The 17,898-nt window shown below is 46.3% G+C and overlaps 1 protein-coding gene across 1 annotated transcript in view; it reads left to right on the plus strand.

Annotated features, from left to right (window-relative positions):
* The first annotated feature begins 2,073 nt into the window (after nucleotides 1–2,073).
* PDE10A (phosphodiesterase 10A) overlaps nucleotides 2,074–17,898 on the plus strand; it is a 171,949-nt gene continuing 156,124 nt past the window's right edge. Inside the window, exon 1 of the mRNA XM_088532990.1 lies at nucleotides 2,074–2,914. Coding sequence (XP_088389116.1) covers nucleotides 2,074–2,914 — 841 coding nt within the window. The remainder of the gene's footprint in view (nucleotides 2,915–17,898) is intronic.

The raw sequence follows: 17,898 nt of genomic DNA on the forward strand, positions 1-17,898 counted from the left end.
TGAGATAAATATATGAAATTTAAGTTACTAAATTGTATTGATAAGGTTAAATGGATTATGAGAAAATGGATCACAGAAGCAGATGCAGCTCTCTGTATTTCAATTCAGGACTTTTAGGTAAAAACATATTTTAAGAACCATGCAGAGGAAAGCAGTTTAGTAAAACTTGCCCTCTCCGACGTTTTTGCTGCTTTGGATGCTTGTTTTGTGTGTGTTTTTAACGAGAGTCTTTAATCTGTTCTGGCATTTCAAACTTTTTGCAGACAGCGTGGATTGTTTCTCACTGTTGCAGAACGCTCCCCTCGCTGAAAACGTATTTTAACTTGAAAACTTTATGGTTTCAGGTAAACATCTTATTTTACAGCCTTCCAGCTCCACAGCGAGACTCTGAACTTCCAGCTGGAGCGAGCGCCTCACTTTCAAAGAGCCCCGAAATACTCTATCTCAGATTCGCGAATGCCTTGAAAGCTGAAAGTGAGTGTTGCTCTTTCTTTAGAGGAGCCGTAAATCCGCCAGAAGAGGCGTTTTTAAGTTGCAGCCGACGCGGAAACTTCGCAGGAGCCCGCGGCGGCGGCGGCCCGGGGCGCGCGGACCCCGCGCGGGCGCAGGTGCGTGCGCGGGCGGGCGGGCGGGCAACGAAAGCGGCCGCGAGGGCGAGCGGCGCCGCGCAGCAGCGCGGGCCGGGGCGAGCCGGGGCGTCCGGCGGGCGGCGCGACCCTCCCCGCGGCGCTGCGGCCCCCGCCGCGCCCGCTCCGGCCCCCGGGCAGCGCTGCCCGCCGGGGCCGCCGGGCGCGGGGAAGGCAAATCCCGCCCGGCGCCGTCGTCGCCTCCTTGGCGTCCCCCTGCCCCGCTCGGGACGGGGCTTCCCCTGCCCCGCTCGGGACAGGGCAGCGCGGCCCGGCCAGGTGAGCGCCGGGCCGGGGCACGAGCAGCCCCGCTCTGCTGCGGCAGGAAGAGCCGCCTCAGGCGGAGCGGGCAGCGCTGCGAGCCGGCGGGAGCGCGGCGAGCCCGCCCGGGCACTGCTCGCGGTCCCGCCGGGTTCCGTTGGGCCGCGCGGGCCAACGGCCCCCGCGCGGCTCCCCCGGTCCCGCAGCTCGGCGCCGCGGAGGCGGCGGGACGGGCATGGCCGCGCTGGTGCCCCTGCCCTGCCGCAGAGGTAAGCGGCGCCCGCGGCGCGGCGAATTTAGGGCGCAAACGAAATAGGGGCCGCGGGGGCTCCGAGCGGCGCCCTCGGCCCCGCGCCCTCCCCGGCGGCCCCGCGGGGCCGCTTGCGCGGCGGGAGCCCCGCGGGCCGTGCCCGGGCTGCGGGGCGGCGGGCGGGCCGCTCCGGGGCAGCCGCAGGGGCCGCGGCGGCGCCGGGCCGGTGCGCGGGGCAGCGCGCCCGTGTGCGCGGAGCGAGGCGAGCACGCGCCCGCCCGGCGGGGAGCCCCGCGCGGCGCTGCCCCCGCACCGGGGCCGGGGCCGCGGCGTCGCCGCAGGGCGCTCCGCTCCCGGGCACCGTCCGCGCGTCGAGGCCGCCCGGGGGGCGTGTGCGGGGCGCTGTCCCTCCTCGTGCCGCCCGCCGCAGGTGAGCGCCCGGCGGGAGGGCAGGAGGCAGCTCGGAAGCGGCCGCTCCGCCAGTGGGCGTTTTTCTGGCGGCCGGGCCGGCGCTGGCAGCGCCACTGCGGCGGTTTCGGCCGCCGCGCCGCAGAGCCGCGCGCGCCGGGCAGCGTTTGTGCCGCGCGGCAGCAAACGCGGCTCGGTGGCGTCTCGCTCGCTTCGAGGGCCAGGTGGGAGCGCGAAGAGGAGCGGACTCGGAAGGGGGCTCGGAGCCGCCTGGCGGGCGGCGTCGCCTCCCCCGGCAGCCTAAAGGGCGAACGGGAACGTGAGGAGGCGGCCAGGGCGGCAGGCGGCCGCGGCGCGGGGAAAGCGGCGGCCGCGGGGAGCGCAGGGCCGAGCGGCGGCCTCGTCCCGCCGCGCTGCCGCCCTCCTCCCCGCGCCGCCGCCCTCCTCCCCGCGCCGCCGCGCCTGGGCCGGGGCGGCCGCCGCGCGTCCTGCCTTAAGCTGCCGCGAAAGGGAGGGAAGAGCGGCCGCATGTCCAACCCGGAGGAGCGGCGCTCATCCCGCCCCCTGGCCCCCCTGGCTGCGGCAGCGAGGGAAAAGCGCCGCTCCGGCTGCCGCCCGCTCCACTCCCATGGCCAGGGCGGCGGAGGTGGAGGCGGCGGCCGCTCTCCTGCTCCTCCTCCTCCTCCCCCCGCCTCGGCTGCCTGCAGCTCCCTGTCTCTCCTCCTAACAACCAGCAGCAGCAGCGGGAGCCGCGCTGCAGGGACAGCCTCCTCCGCCGGCATCGTCCCCGGAGCGGCAGCGGCTTCTCTCCTCGCTCTAATCCCCTCCTTTTCCTCCGCTTCTCCATCTTCTTTTTACTTCTTGCCGCCGCCTCCTCGTTTCCCCTCCTCGTCTTCCTTTAACCTCACGAGTCTCCAAGGGAGGGAAGGAGGAGGAGAGGCAGCGAGAGCGGCAGGAGGAGGAGGAGGAGGAAGAGATGTTGGCGGAGCAGCAGCAGCAGCAGCAGCTCACTTGATCGCCCATCCAGGCGGCAGCGGCAGGAGGAGACTCTTCTGTTCTTCCTCCATCCAAGGCTCGCTGCTCCGCTCCGCAGCCGGCGGCCCCCGGCAGCACCAGCCTCGGCTCCTCCTTCCCCCGGCCGCCTCTCGCCCGTGGTCCTGCAGTTCCCTCGGTGCTGCAGCAGCAGCCCGCGGCGACGGGATCCGAGGAGGCGACGGCCCCGGCAGGAGCAGGACTCCTAGGCGGCAGCAGCGGCAGAGAGGCGCCTCCTTCTCCTCCTCGCCTCCCCTGCTCCCAGGGCCAGACATGGAAGATGGATCTAATTCTGCAAGCTGCTTTAGGAGGTTTACGGACTGTTTCTTGAGCACAAGTAGGTACCGGAGCGCCCTGCCCGGGGGCGCCGAGGGGCTGCGTGCGCCGAGCACCGCGCGGCTCTTTGTGCGCGGGGAGGCGAGGGCACAAAGCGGGGGCGCGCGTGGGGCCGGCGCGCGCCGGGGATGCGCGGACAAAGGCGGCGCTGGTTGCGCGCGAGGGCGCCGCGTGGGAGCCGCCTCGCCGCGCAGCCGTGGGGCGTCAGGCGCGACCCGCGGAGCGCGCGCCGTGGCTCGCGATGCGAGCGGGAGCGGCACGCAGGGGGATGGAGACCGTGCCCCTCTCTGACGTGAAGTTGCAGCGAGGAAGCGTTATGGTTTCGGCCGTGACAGAAAAGCGGATGGGGACGGAAATGGGTGGCACGCACTGCTCCTTTCTGCATCTCCTGTCAGCGCTGCCACGCGCATGCAGATTCGGTGGGTTTGATCCGGCTCCGGCATGGAGCGTCTCCTCCCTCTCTGCTGGCCGCGGCTGCATCGCACAGCGGCCGAGGGGCCGGAGCGGAGCCATGTGCTCCTGCCGGCCGCGGGCACGGGCGCGCTCAACGAGGGGCCCTCCCGCCGGCGGCGACGCCGTGGCGAGCCCGAGCGCGGTGCCCTCCGTCCCTCCCTGCCCGCTGCCGCCGTGCCCGGGGCCGCCGAGGCGGCGGCGGCGGCTGCGCGAGCGAGGCGGCTGCCGGGGGAGCTCCGCGGCGGCCGCCCCGGCGGCGCTGCCGAGGCGCTCGCGGGGCCCCGGGGCCGGCGGGCAGCGCGGGGAGCCCCGCGGCCCGGGGCGCGCTCGGCCGGCGCGGGGGCCGCGGGCCCGGGGGGTGGCGGCCGCGCTGGCGTCGCTCCGGGCCAGCCGGCGTCCGTCGGCATCTCGTGGTTTGGTGCTCAGGATGACTGTGAGCAGCCGTGGCTGGTTGGGGGTGGTTCACCTAATACTGGGCTATAGCTGAGGTTTATCCCTTAACGCGTCCCCACGGCTGTTTGAATCCCTTGGCGTGCCTTCGCTTGCATGGCTTTTTGGATACAGGTAAATAGCGTTCAGTCCACACACGTAGGTGTTTTGAGGGGACAGAAGTTGCAGAGATGCCAGATGAAACCTTTATTTGTCTTAATGCCGTACAGCTTGCTTAAGTGTAATAGCCTACAAGCCTGGTTGTGTTTTGTTGTATGGGAGAGGTGTATAAAGGGAGTTTTATGTTTGAAGCATTGCTTTTTTTTTTTTTTTTTTTTTTTTTAAAAAAGCTATTTAATAGTTGATTATGCCACGTATGCATTTACTTTTAGGATCTCGAGAGATTTTTAATCTCTTGTAGTGTCTTCCTCTTTTTTTTTCATATGAGAAGCGTGGAATGCTAGTTGTGGATGTAGTACAACCGATTTTTAAAAGTAAGTGGCTTTGAGAGTAAGGGACAGAGCCAGAGAACGTGTCATGCACGACAATCAAGACCAAGAAAAAGAAGACATGGAAAACAGCAGCTCTGTACACACACTGTTTAAAAAGAAGCAATGGCTTCAACTTAAGCAATTTTAGGAACACTTGAAAAGAAGAAACTCATGTTTGACTGATAGTGACCTCTGACTGAAGATTTTCCTGCAGGCAGGAAAGGGGCAGAGCAGCTCTTTTCCCTGCGAGCTTTCTGACATCTCTAACAAGACATGCAGCCGCTCGCTCTGTGCAGCCACTTTTCTGTCCTCTGCTGCCTGTCTTGTGAAACTTGCAAGAACTTAAATATCTGAGGTCTCTAATCCAGTACTGGACGTGACTGAAACTGGCCAAGGGGTTCAAGAGGTGTTAGTAAGGTCAGGCAGGCAGAGATTCACATATGAGTGTGGATACGTACATAGTGTGTACACCCTCCAAGTGATTGCATAAGTCTGATTTCCTTAGGAAACCGGGCTGAAAAAAGAGGTGGAGTGGAGGGAAGTCAAACAAGATACTATTCAGTAACAGTGCGGCTATTGCAAAGAGCACTTGTTGGGCTGTGTTTGGAGTACTGTACACAATACTGGTTACAGTACAACAGGAAGACTATTATTGCTTTGAAGAGGGTGAGATCATGTAGAATAATACAGATAATGCGCTGTGTCTCATAACTCTTAGTGGTTCTCAAATGGTATTTCGGATTCTAAATCATATGCGTACCCATACGTATATGCTGTTATACTTTGGGGACAAAAAAGTCTAAATATTTTTACAAGGGAAGTCTAAATATTTTCACAGGGGAGAATGAGAAGTGACCTAACAGAGTTTTTAAGACTGTACAGCAATGAAATTGCTGGAGATGTATTTTCCTTTTTTTCCTGGACCTTTTTTCTACTTGCCTACAGCACTGTCAGATTCTCCATTTTTTTCTTAGATTATTCTTGTTAAAATTTGGAATTCAGCAGCATTCGGTTTATGCTGCAGTCGACTGCTTTTAATTTTCTTACAATTCTGAGTAAAGCGCTGGATGAGAATGCAGAAGTTTGTGTAGCCCGTGTGTGTGTGTGGTTGTTCCTAATCTATTAAGTGTGTAATTTAGTGCAAAACAATGTGTCAAGGAAGCATATCTACAGTCCTGGATCTATTCCGCAGTGGGTTTCTGCCATAATTAGGGTACTGCGAGTTGCCAGGCATTCAAATTTTTGTGAGACGTCTTGTCTCCACGAGAGCATCCCATGTTTGTTCTGCAAGCAAGGTCTCTCGAGATGCAGGTGTGGCAATATTATTAAATATGCTAGTGTTTAGTCTGTCCCTTGAGTCTCCTCATGGGTGGGAGTGTTTTACAGGATGGGCCTTGTGAACATTACTGGCATATTGATAATTTTGCATAAAATCGTGTTTTGCCTGCTTTTCTTTGTGATGCAGTAAGTTTATCTTATGCTGAAATGTGACAGACTTAAAGACTTTGTAAAACTGTAAAACTCTGAGGGAAAAGTGTATGTAGAGGGGATTTGTAGCAGGGAAAAGTGGCAATAGTTTAAATAAAGCTGAAAGTGTTCCTTTTACTGGACTGACTGAAAAGGTAATATTGACTTAACCCTCCTATTCTTGGTTTGTATATTTACTACCTGTAATCAAGATTTTGCAAGTCAAATGCTGATTTTAGCAGTGAATCACACGTAAGGGTAGATGTAAATTGATTTTGTAAATAAATCTTCCTTAAAATTCAGATACCGATGCGGAAGGCAGTTTTACCCCTAGGGATCTGGCTCCGTGTTGACTAGAGAAGCAGAGCTGCCCGTGGAAGCAGCAGTTTGTGACGGTTCACGATGTCGTTCAGCGGCCCCCCAGGTCCGGCACTTTGTAACGTGCCGGTGAACGTACAGGAGCTGCGTGTGTCCCACGCTGAAGCACTGCTGTTCTCCTTCGGAAGAAAGTGGAGGAAAACGGACAAATAAACAGAACTGAAAGCCGAGGGGATGGAAACTGTGGGCGTGAGCAGTTAACATTGAAATAATATGCATTTATGTAAGACTTCTTTTTTTTCCCAAACCGTAGTCTGTGAAGCATGTAGTTTACACTTAAAATAACTAATCTTCTGTCCTCTTGACTTCTCAGCTCCGTTTTCCGTGTTTGCCTGTTGTCTTGAGGCTGCACAGCACTCACAGGCCTTGAGAAAGTAGGTAAATCCTTCAGAGTTAACTCTCCAGAGGCTTGTTGCTTATTTAGGATGCACTGTGGAAGAAATGGATTTGCATTTTAAGTAATGGTGAGTGGGATAAAGTACGGAGTTGGATGACGCTCTTCACTTTTTAGAATAGGGTGGTTGTTCATTTAAAGTTTTGGAACAAGGCTGAAGTCTCCGATCAGCTCTGCTTCTGTCCTTCCTCCTTTTTTTTTTGGCATTTAAGCCACTTCCATCAGCTGGATCTGGTGAAAACTTGAAAGATAAGATGGGTGTTTATTTCTGCACGACTTGATTTTGAAATGTTCATCTGAACCTTCACCTGCACTAAAGATCTAGGATAAATATTTGGCTTAATCACTTCTAAATCATGTATTTTTCAGATTAGTGCTACCTTTTATTTGGTTTCAAGATTTTTTACTGTAGCCTAGTACAAATAGGTGCATGTACTGCACCTGAAACAAATTTAGTTTCATATTTTTAAAATAATTGAGACACTGTGTGTGTGAGGTACTTTTTTAAGCGGGGCTTACAAATTTAATACAGTTGTTAATCAAGCTTAATAGTTTACAATTAAATGGGATATTTGTTTCATGTTTTGGAACTTGCGCTTTTTGCACCATTTTAATTTTAAAGGAAACTTTGAATCGTAAATTAAAACAGATTAAAAAGAGAAAAAGCTGTTTGGAGTTTTTATGTTTTGTTTTTATACTCCCTCTGCTGGTTGTTGTAATCACAAGTACCTGTACTCAAATTCTGCTACCAAATCTGCTCTTCTCTTACTGTTTTATCAGATTTGGGATAATTAGTATTGATTTCAATCTCTAACATTCAGAAAAGTTTACATTTGTTAAATGGAAAAACACTATTTGCAAGGATAAATAATTTTACACCTGTTCTATAGAAAGATGTCCTCATTTTTGTAATATTTTGCATAGATCTGAGCTCTAAAAGCATTTAATGATTCTTTTGGTGTATGGGCTGCCTATTTGCCAGCAAGTATCATAAAAGTAGTGATTTCTATATTGTTCCAAAATATTTAATCATATATTCCATTTGTTGCAACAAATTTGCCATCCAACTTTGAAAAGCGGCTGTGACAAAATCTAAGTTTTAGCTTTGTTTTTTAAACTAGCATGTTTTTATCAGTCGCTGGATGGTTAGTGCAGGCTTCTCATTAATTACGAAGATTTCAGTCAAAGTAATGTGCGCAGATGTAACGGTTTCACGAGGCACAAGTTTCAGTATGTCAATGTCCAGTAACATTCACCAGCATTTTGAGTTTGTACCACTCAATAACTAACTGGGGACGTGGGGTACAAGGGTTGTTTTATGTATGGTTGGAAAGCAGTCATTGCATTCCCCCAGGGGTGTCAGTTGCAGCTAACATGATTCAGCTCTGCTTTGTGATGCCCAGTGTGGGTGCGGGATGTCCTCTCGCCTGCGCTGGCCTGGATGCTGCGCGCTCTGGAAGAGCCACCTAGTGCCTGACGGGCGACTCCTTGCAGGGCTTGGGAGCTCTGCCAGCGCCGTCCTCTGGTGGGACGCGACAGGATGGTGTGCTTGAGTGGGGAACCCGAACGTTGAGTCAAGGCTCCGCGTTGACCTCTTCTGTTAGGTGGTTCTCTTTTCCATCCGATTTGTTTCAAGATGGGAAAGCAGGGTTTTCATCCTGGGAGGTTTTTGTTTGTTTGTTTTTGTTTAGGCTCCTTGTAACTTGTCTCTGCTCGGCCGTTTAAAAAAATCAAGAAAGTGGCATATTTCCCTTGGTTAATCGATGCTTTCTGTCAGGCTGTCATAATTAGTACGGGAAGAACAAGCTTCACTGGTATTTCTAGGTGAGTTTGACTTCTGCCATGCCAGACTTAATGTATTGATCTGTTATATGCTTGAATAGGCAGTAGGAGTTCAAAAGGCAGGTATGGACTCACAGTCTTGATTTTATTGAAAAACAAGCAATCCAAAAATGCTCATAAAATGTTTGTAGAGGGAGAAGAACAATCTGGTTAACAAGTTCTCAATTTTTATGGCAACTTGATTGCTCTTTAGTGTGCACTGAGAATATTTTTAGTTTGGAAGAAAAGCATGTAAATTAGTTGTGTTCTTAGCTAAAAAAGCCTTGGAAGGACTATGATTGCTTTTTATTAGTTCAAAAACGGTATTTTCATTTTAACAGGGAGCTCCTTTATTATGTAATTAAGCTGGTCTTACATATCTTCCCAATAAATTGCTCCATACTTTCTCAGTCCATAAGCGTCTTGTCATAGGAGGCATTAGGAAAGTAGAAACTGTATATCTATATATATATAGAGAAATATATATATATAGATAGATAGATATAGATATATATGTGTGTGTGTATATATATATATAATTTTGTTTCTGAAGTCTATATTCTTTGGAAAATGCATCAATAGCAAATTTTAGTGTGCATGAGTATTTTTAACTGTAAAATGTAAAATTACTAAGAGATGCCAAATCTTATGGCTCCGTAGAACTAGAACTGGGGGTTCTCTATCATTTGGAGGCTTTCTGAAGTAGTTCTGGCTCAAAAAAAAAAAAAAAAAACCCAAAAGGTAAGGCTTTTGGATATTACTCACTGTGTTATTACTGTTCTAATAATAATAATAATAGTAAAAAGCCAACATAGCAGCAGCAGTAGTAACAGTAGTCTTTGATGCAAGGATCCAAAGAAGAGACGGTCAGAATTTGAGACGGGTTAATCCACCTTCCTGCTGGAAACCGTGAAGGTCTAGTGCTTTTGTTGGTGCTTATTGATCTGACTCCCGGCCGCTGCCCCGTGCCCAGCCTCCGGTGCAGTGTAGCCGTACTTAACAAAGTTTATTCAGCTGTTAATAATTCCAGCATTCTTCCTTCCTCTCACCCTTCCACTTGCGTCGAAAAAATCCCCTAATGTCAAGCCACGAATAGTTCCTAAAGGAAAGAAAACTTTGAGATCCCAAGTTGTAGCGACGTTGTAGAAAACCCTTGCGTCTTCAATTGCACTCTGACTCGTCTTGGATTATGTTCGTGAAATGGCAGACATTTCTGCATTGCTTTGTCCCTTTGATTATATAGTTTGTTTTGCTTCATCCCGTGGGGAAATTTTATAATTGGCAGGAAAAATACTATTTTTTTCTGCCCTGAGTATTTTAGTAAAATTTCTGCAACACTGGGTACCCTAACTCAGAGTATAACATGTCTGAGTTATGATGGCCAAGTGTTTGTCCTGTTCATTCCTTTATGGTTTTCTTCACTGTTCAGGCTCTCTCTGTGCACTGTATTTCGTCAGTAGTGTCTCCATTTTATTTACTTGGAAACTGGTAAAGCTACTCTTCTCTAAAAAAGTTATAAGCCTTAGTTTATATTTCACTAGCATTTTTTCTCCTAACACATTTTGGTTGTTAATGATAAATCATTCTTTTGCTTAACACTTTTTTGTTGTTGTTGTTGTATTTATCTTCTGTGTTTCTTTAGTGCATTTACGGACACCTTGGAAACTTCTCCTGAGTGAATTCTCTGCTGGCACGTAGCCCTGTTGCCTGTGCTTTGTCTCTGCATCGCTCGCTTTCTCTCTGTCTTATCTGCTTCTCTGCTTCATATTATTTCCTCCTTGCCCACCCATCAGCTTATTTTAGCTGGTGTTTCCTTCTTGATTGATGAACTCTCTGTGGATTTTTTTCCCTTCCCACAGTATGCCTGTCTCTTTCCCTGTCCTTTTTACAATGTTTTCATTTTCCGCAGATATTTGTTTGCTCTATGTGTTGCTGTTACTCTAGTTCTTGTGTAGTTTGCTTTGCCGGTATCTCTCTTCTTTGTAAGACCAAATTTTGCACAGCAGTTAGAAAACCCTTCCTATGTGCTCTGTGTTTGCAGTGACTCATTGTATTTCCTCATCTGCCTCTCTCTGCCCAGCCCTAAGTGTGATGTCAGTAGGATTTTCTTCCTTTTTTTTTTTTCCGCAAACCTAGGGCTGATGAAAGTTACTGTTTGATGTAACAGGAAACTGAAGTAATCTGTTCTCAACAGGCACTGCCTTAGCCGTTATGCTTGGGTTTCATCATACCAAGTTCCTGTGTGCCCTGTGCTTGGAAGTAAAACAGTTTTATGTGGCTGTGTCTCACCATTCCTGCTTCTTCAGACTTTGGTTTTCACCAGTGAAGACTCCTGAGATGGCTACACTTGGGAAGCACCTTTCTTGGGAGTCTGGAATCTTGAAGTGGGTTTCTGAGTCCTTCAGCTCATGGTTATGAACGCGAGGGGCTTGGGATTGGAGGTGTCCTCTCAGGAAGCGCTTTCGAAAGGCCAGAGCGAATGGGTGACTCGCAGTGTCCAGTGTTTGCAGAACGGGGCATTCCCCGTGCGACTGACGGCTTCGTGCTTGTGCCATGGAGAGCAGGCTAGTCTGGCCTGTTGTAGGAACTTTCACATAGGCTGTTTGTGGGTAGGAATGTCCTTGTAGATTGCCTGTTTCTTTCAAACCTTTTTTGGACTTTCATTGGAGCTATGTGCTGTGTTTATAGGTGTCAGCTAAACACAGATATGAGGTGGGCTCAGGCTCTACTTCTGTAACTGTCCATAATTTTCAGTGTCCAACTCTGACCAATACCTAACTAATACTCTTTTAATCACTGGCTGCATGTGGTTTGGGAGAAGTGAAAGCCAGGGAGGGTTCCCAAAATGCCGTGGGGAGTGATGCCCATCCATTCCCATCTCTTGCCAAGAGAAGAGATGAGCGATGTGGGCACAGGCTGCATAGTGCTGCTGTGTTTTGTGGCTGGAAAACAGGCTCTGTTCTGTTTTATTTCCTAGCATAGGGACATAGCCATACGGAGCAGCAGAGAAATCTTTATACCACTTGTGGCACGAGGGCAGACCTTGTTTCTCTGGACCAAAGTCTTGGCGCCCGCAGCCTGAACCGCAGGTTCAACGAATTCCTGAATGAAGGATGTGTCCGCTGAATAGGGGACCCTTGCTGCCTGCGAAGACGTGGCTTGCTGCCTGACTATGGGCAAGTATTTAGCTTGTCTGTGTTTCCTCAACTCCCCGCTCTGGAAGGCTTCTTAAAAGTTGTGGCTGGAAATTTGTCAGTGAGTGCTCATAGGGGAAATGGAAAACAAAACTCCTTGACAAGTATGAATGAAGTGTGTGTACAGATGGCACGTACGTTATGTTAAAGCAGATGATGATGGCTGATCAAACCATGGCAGCAGTATTGGAGAGGCAGGATTCAGAAAAAGACAAAAAAAGTTGAAATGGTAAGAAGAATTGAACATTTTTCTTGCTGACAGGAATGTGATAAAAGCGGAAGAAAGTGTTTATCCTTTTAGAGAAAGCTATTTATAAACTCTAAATGATTTCTTTTGGGGGTAGATGGGAGACTTGCTATGTAAATATCACTCAGTAAGTTGCCAAATTTTGAAGAAATCCTTTCATTGCGGTGTAAGTTTTAAGTTTGAGGGTTATCTTTAATATTACACATTTTCTTTCTGCTAACTGTCTTTTTTTCTAATAACAATATAAAGAGTGCCTATTGCATTTTATATAGTTTATTAATGTACTTAGAGAACCCTTTCCCCTTGTAGAAATACCCCTTGTATTTCTTTACTTTTGTGGTTTAATATTACCTTTATTAACTGTCTAACTTCTATTTAACATTCCCATATATATGCCAGCTGGCCCTCTCTTTTATCATTATTTTACTAGGTCACTCTGAAATTTTAACTGTTCTATCCAGTGCTTTATTTTAAGCTCGATTTGTAATTTAATAACTCATCCACCTTGTTCCTGTTTTTTTTTTCCTGACTACGTATTAAAGTGTAAATCTGACGCAGTATAGATGGCGCATCCCTCTTCCATGTCTATAAACATGCATTGTCTCAGATGGCTCTAGCCATGGATGCATTGCAAATACAGCTGATGTCAATGTGTTACTTTGCTATAAATGGCAGGATGTCCTCTTAACTAGTCTGAGGCAAGCCTAGATGCTTGTTGACAAGGTGATCTTGCAGTGGGTAGCTTCTGATTTGACAGCAAGGCTAACTTTTTATTTGTTTTGGTTCCTTTGGCTATGTATATGTTCCTTTTGAAATACTGACCCAGTCTTGTAGCACTCTGCAACATCTTGTTTTAACAACCTTGTGCATGAATCAAAATAACTTGCCATTTGGTGATGCCAAAAACCATTTTTTTCTGAGCATTTGTAAAAGAAGGTTTTTGTTTTTCTTGTTTGAAATCCGTTCTATTCATGCTTATGGAGCTGAAGAGAGGAATGATAAAGAAGTTAAAATCTGTTATATTTTTTTATAATTGAGAAGAGAATGTGAGAACAGTTACCTGATTGTTGGGCAATGCTGAGAAGAAATCCTTCTGTTAAAACATAAACTGGTAAGTGGAATGTGGTGTAAGGTTTGTTTAAGTACAGAATTGCCTTGTGACTTCAGTTTGGAACTGAGTTGTCGAACTGACCTGAAAATCTGTTTAAAAACTTTCATATTGGTTTAAACCAACGTTATTTTGGTAGGCTTTAGAATGCTGAGAAAGGAGCTCTAGTAGTTTTACTGGTGGCGGCTGAGATACCTGATTTACAGTTCTGTGCTCAAAGTCCTTACCAGCTCTGCAGCGATTGCAGAAGAAAGGCTCAAGCACGTTGTTTGGCTTCCTAACATGTGATGCATGTGAAGGTGGATTTCTGGGAATATATTGAGCTTAATTGATGGGCAGACTGCAGAAGTGACCTTGAGTCCTGTTCTGGAGCTGGTAAGTTTGAAGCAAGTTGTGCAAACCTGTTAGGAGCAATAAGGGCTTAAACTGCTGCAACTGCTTGCTTCCTTCCCCATCCTCTCTGTGAGTGCTGAAGCTTGTCTTACCCCAGAGCAAGCTGATTCAGGGAGCTGCGATGGCAGCAGATCAGCAAAGCCTGACTTTTTGGTGTAGGGTAAGTTTCCTGTAGTCCCAGGCGAGCACTTCAAGTTGACATGAACTAAAACTTTCCCCCCAAATGGCCTCATTCTTCTTCCCTAAGGCCACCTTTAACTATACATATGTTCTCCTTCCCCAAACAAGCACATTCTTATGACCACATCGTGCATGAGATGGAAAACCTGCCCAAAGTTAGAGAAAGCTTAAGAAGAGAGGGGATGCAGGCCTTCAAGTGTTTCTAAGTGTTGCCATCTTGGATGTCAACATTATGAAAGTCTCTGATTGGATGCTCAGTTAATATATATATATATATATTTTGCTATGGAACTTCTTCATTTGTGCAGTACTTTACTCAGTATAGAAGGTGTAGAAGATGTCAGATATTGATGGTAGAAAGTGTTACTCAGCGTTTTTTTCCCTAGCAAGGCTTGAATCCTTTCAATTCTGCAATGTAGACTCTCCACAGAATGTGAAATTACTAGTTGTTTTATTGGCTTTTCTGTTTTACTTGCTTTCTGTTGCCCCATTTAACTTTCGCAGGCATTAGTTTTTACTGGTCTCTGGGGCAGTAGTAAGCTCTGTATATTACTGAAGAATGTGAAGTGCATTAGAAATGCAAGAGCAGTCACTAATTTGGGGTATACCAGTGATTGGAGGTAAGCTGAAACTCACTAAAACTTTTCTTCTTTTTTGTCTCTCTGCCAAGTTCTGGCTGAGCTCTGACACATTCTCTCAGACACATCTGGAAGTTGAGCAGGTTTACCCAATACCCGGGCCACTTACGACTCCCGTCATTTTTATTTTTCATTTGGGCAAACAGCTGGGATTAGAAAAGGCTGCTAAGTAGATCAAGCAGGCTTAGAATTCAAGACCTGACTTCTACACCAGGGATCCCTCTACCAGATCCCTATTGCTGTATTGATTCAAGAGAAATGTTTCCGTAGCTTCCAGTGACTTAGTTTGCTGTTGTGTTTAACATTTTCCATAATCAGATCACAGACACTGGAAATCCAGCAGCTTCAAATGAAAAACATACAACTGCATCATTCTGTTGAAGGCCAGTGGTCAAACCAATGCAAATGTGCTAGTGTTAAAGCTGTGAGGGGAGGTAATGATCAACTTTGAATAGGCCTGCTTCTGCTGTCGCTGTTTTTCTTAGATAAACACATCTTCATTGAGGGAAGGAATCACTGTTTTAGTAAATAGTGACAATATTTACTAAATTCACTAAACAATATATTTGTTGAGAAATGGCAGGAACAATAAAGATAACAAGTTTACCACAGCATTGCCGGGAGGAGAAAAAAAGATGAAAGAGAATGGGGGGAAAAAAAGAATGTCCTTCAAATATTTCTAGACTGAGACTGTATCTGCAATTCATAGTTTTTTGACAGTTACCGTTTTCTGTATTAGAATTTTCAGCAGACTAGTCTGCATATTTTTTTTTCTATTTGTTTCACCTTTTGATATGAATTCATCCACAAAGGTAACATTACAGTGTGCTTTAAGTTCCACACCCCAGATCCTTCCCCCTGTACGTTTGTTGATATGTTCTGGCCATGGGAGGCTGTGCTATAGTCAGTGGTGTTGCTGAAGTTGTACTGGGGGAGAGTTTGAACAGTGTTCAGCTCTGTGATGTTTTTCATGGATTTTTTTCTTAGTTCAAGCCTCCATCTTTGCTTCAGTTTGGAAATCTTTATGAAACTAAGAAACTTAAGAACTCTTGAATGTTAAAATTATTTATTCTTTTTTGTTTAAAGAAGTTTCCGGAAAGGGGGGAATAAGGAGAAACGGATGAGCATCTTTAAAATTGAACAATGATTACAAAGAAAGTAATGTATCCACAGTTTGTGATGGATATCATTCCTGTATTCATTCTAAGCATATGCACTGACATTTGTTACAAGTCACTTTCTATATTTTACTGCTAACAGTTTTTTTGCTGTTCTTTATTTAGTGCTGTTTACCTTTTATAATGTTTGGCTGTGAAATTTTGTGTGTGAAGGTTACAGCTTTCAGTTTTATCACCTCAAATAAATAACAGTTGATGCACAGGTCAGTGAACCTTTTTAAAACCTTTTTAATTCATTTTTTTTAACATTTCATTTCTATCCCACTTGTTTGATAGTGATGCTGTTTTGAAAGAAAATAATTACATGTGTATTTTATGAATTGTTCAGGTAAAATACCAAAATACAAATACCGTTATCTTACTGCCATAATGCACTTTTTAAAAAAAAAAAAAAAAAGACATAATCTGAGCATCCCTTAAGCACTGTTTTCCTTTTGTACATCATCATGTTTTCAGCTATTTAGCTTGCATAGTTTTTGTGCTGAAACACTGGGAATCTACTCATCTCTGAGCTTGTGACAGAGCAGTACAAGTTAGATGAGACAAAGCCCAATAACCTCCCAAACCCAAAGGCATTTGGTGTGTGTTGGATCTTTGAAGTCCGGATGTCCCTGGAGCTTTTCCTTCTCTCTTCTCTGCCCAGCCCTTGTGCTCCCTGGAATCTCTGCTATCCAATAATGTGGGTAGGACGTCGTCTTTTGTTCTTTATCTGCAGCCCCTCCTTTGTGTCTCTCCTCTTCCTAGCTGCTGATTTTCATGTAGTCACTTGCATGTTTGCTGAAATTTGGTCAAAATTAGTGTTTAGTTCAAAATGTATTTGTAGGGGGCAAATTTTGTAGCTGGCAAAGCAATAAAATAATTAAATGCATCATCTTTGGGTATCTTATAGGACAAAATCCTTGGAAAAAAGGTTTCATTGTCCTTCCAGAGGGTGTGTGTGTTTGTGTTTCTTTTCTTTTTCTTTTTTTTTTTTAATCTTTATTCTCAGTAGCTTTGAGCTGTTAATGATAGCTGTGCTGTCTTTGTGTTCTCCAAATGTTCTTTTACGTATGAGACACGTGTATGGCTTTGGAGTAAGAGGTCTATGATGTTTTCAGCTCCTTTCTGAAGTGTAATTTGTTAAGAGACTCCTGCAATTCATTTGTTTTGAGAATTGCAGCTCAAGTGGTGTAATGCATTTGTGTTCCCTGGAAACGGAACAAAATTACAGCTATGCTCAGTTTAATGCAAGGTTTGTCGCTGGCTTCAGTTGCCATGATATTTGCTGCCATCATTTGATCTTTTAGCTCTGTTGGCTGTTTTTGCTTTCTGACTCCGATTTGTGCCTATCGGTTCTCATAGCAGGGTTGAAAGGTTTTGTTCAAGAAGAGTATTTTACAAAACTCTGGAGAGGTTTTATTTTGAAATACCATGCAGCCAAATCTGAATTAAACAGAACTTCTAATTTTTTATCCTTTGTAGATTATTCTGGGAAGGAGGGTCGCCAAAACTGACTCAACAACAAGAGTTGCTAAATGCACAAAAGCTGCATGAATTTAGAAAAAACAATTGAAATCGGTATTTTTCATCTGATGTGTATTATAGCAACACACATCATCATCAAACAATGTATTGCTGTTGACAAGGTTTTCATTCAGTCCATCTTGGAAACTAAAGTGCATCAAGTTGTGACAATATCACCTTGATCCCATCTGCTGCATCTGTATGTGTTTAAACCAGAACAGTTGGATGTATTTTTAACCGTTTTGTTCAAAAAGTCATTTAGATTGAAGTAGGAACACACTGTACTTCGTCACTTAGGGAACTGCTGTGAATTTTTCAAAAATTTAGAACAGAAGTGCTCAGCGCCTTGTTCTGAATTTTGGTTTTGGCCTCTGGAAGATGATGAGTTTTCTGCTAATTGTTTGAAGCGTCTTTCTCTGAATTGGCTTCAGAAAAAGTTAGTCATGCTGATAGATGAAAAAACATGAATTCCATGTTACACCAGTAGTTGGTCTGATTGCTTGGGATACTCAAATGCTTTTCTCTGTCACAGCTGTCAGAATACCGTGCATGAAGAATTACTTTACTTGCTCCAAAAACTATCACTAATTACGTGTAAAGAATTTGTAACCAGAAAGTCTTTAAGAACACTCCAGGGTAAAAAATACAGTCTTTCTTATTCCTCTTCAAATTTCGGTATGGACTGTAGGGGGGAAATAGAGAACAGGCTTCGTCCTCAGTAACTTTTCTTCTGAATGTCAGACCATGGGAATCTGTACAGCTGATTAAAAAATGCAAAGCAGAAAAGTCCCTAGTTCATATGCAGATCCTGCAAAGATGTTTCCAGAATTCAGCAAGATCTACATGATGCTTTTCTTTGGAACTTACTTTTTAGATGTTTACCTAAAGGTTTTCATTTACTTATGCATGTGGATATGGGAACAAAAATGACTCCTCTCAAGGGTCCCATTCCTCTCTTACTGGTCATAATAGTTCTCCAATAGTTCTCCATTATTTAAAAAATGAAAACAAAAAACAAAACAGTAATTCTTTACATTGTTAGTAATTCCTTGTGCTGTTTTTGATCCGAATGAACCTTATGGTAGCCTGTGTGGGAAAGGTAATTGTACTG

This window comes from Tinamus guttatus, unplaced genomic scaffold, assembly GCF_059628265.1.
Source record: "Tinamus guttatus ecotype Peru unplaced genomic scaffold, ASM5962826v1 Tinamus_guttatus_pri_ptg000473l, whole genome shotgun sequence".
Classification (NCBI taxonomy): domain Eukaryota; kingdom Metazoa; phylum Chordata; class Aves; order Tinamiformes; family Tinamidae; genus Tinamus; species Tinamus guttatus.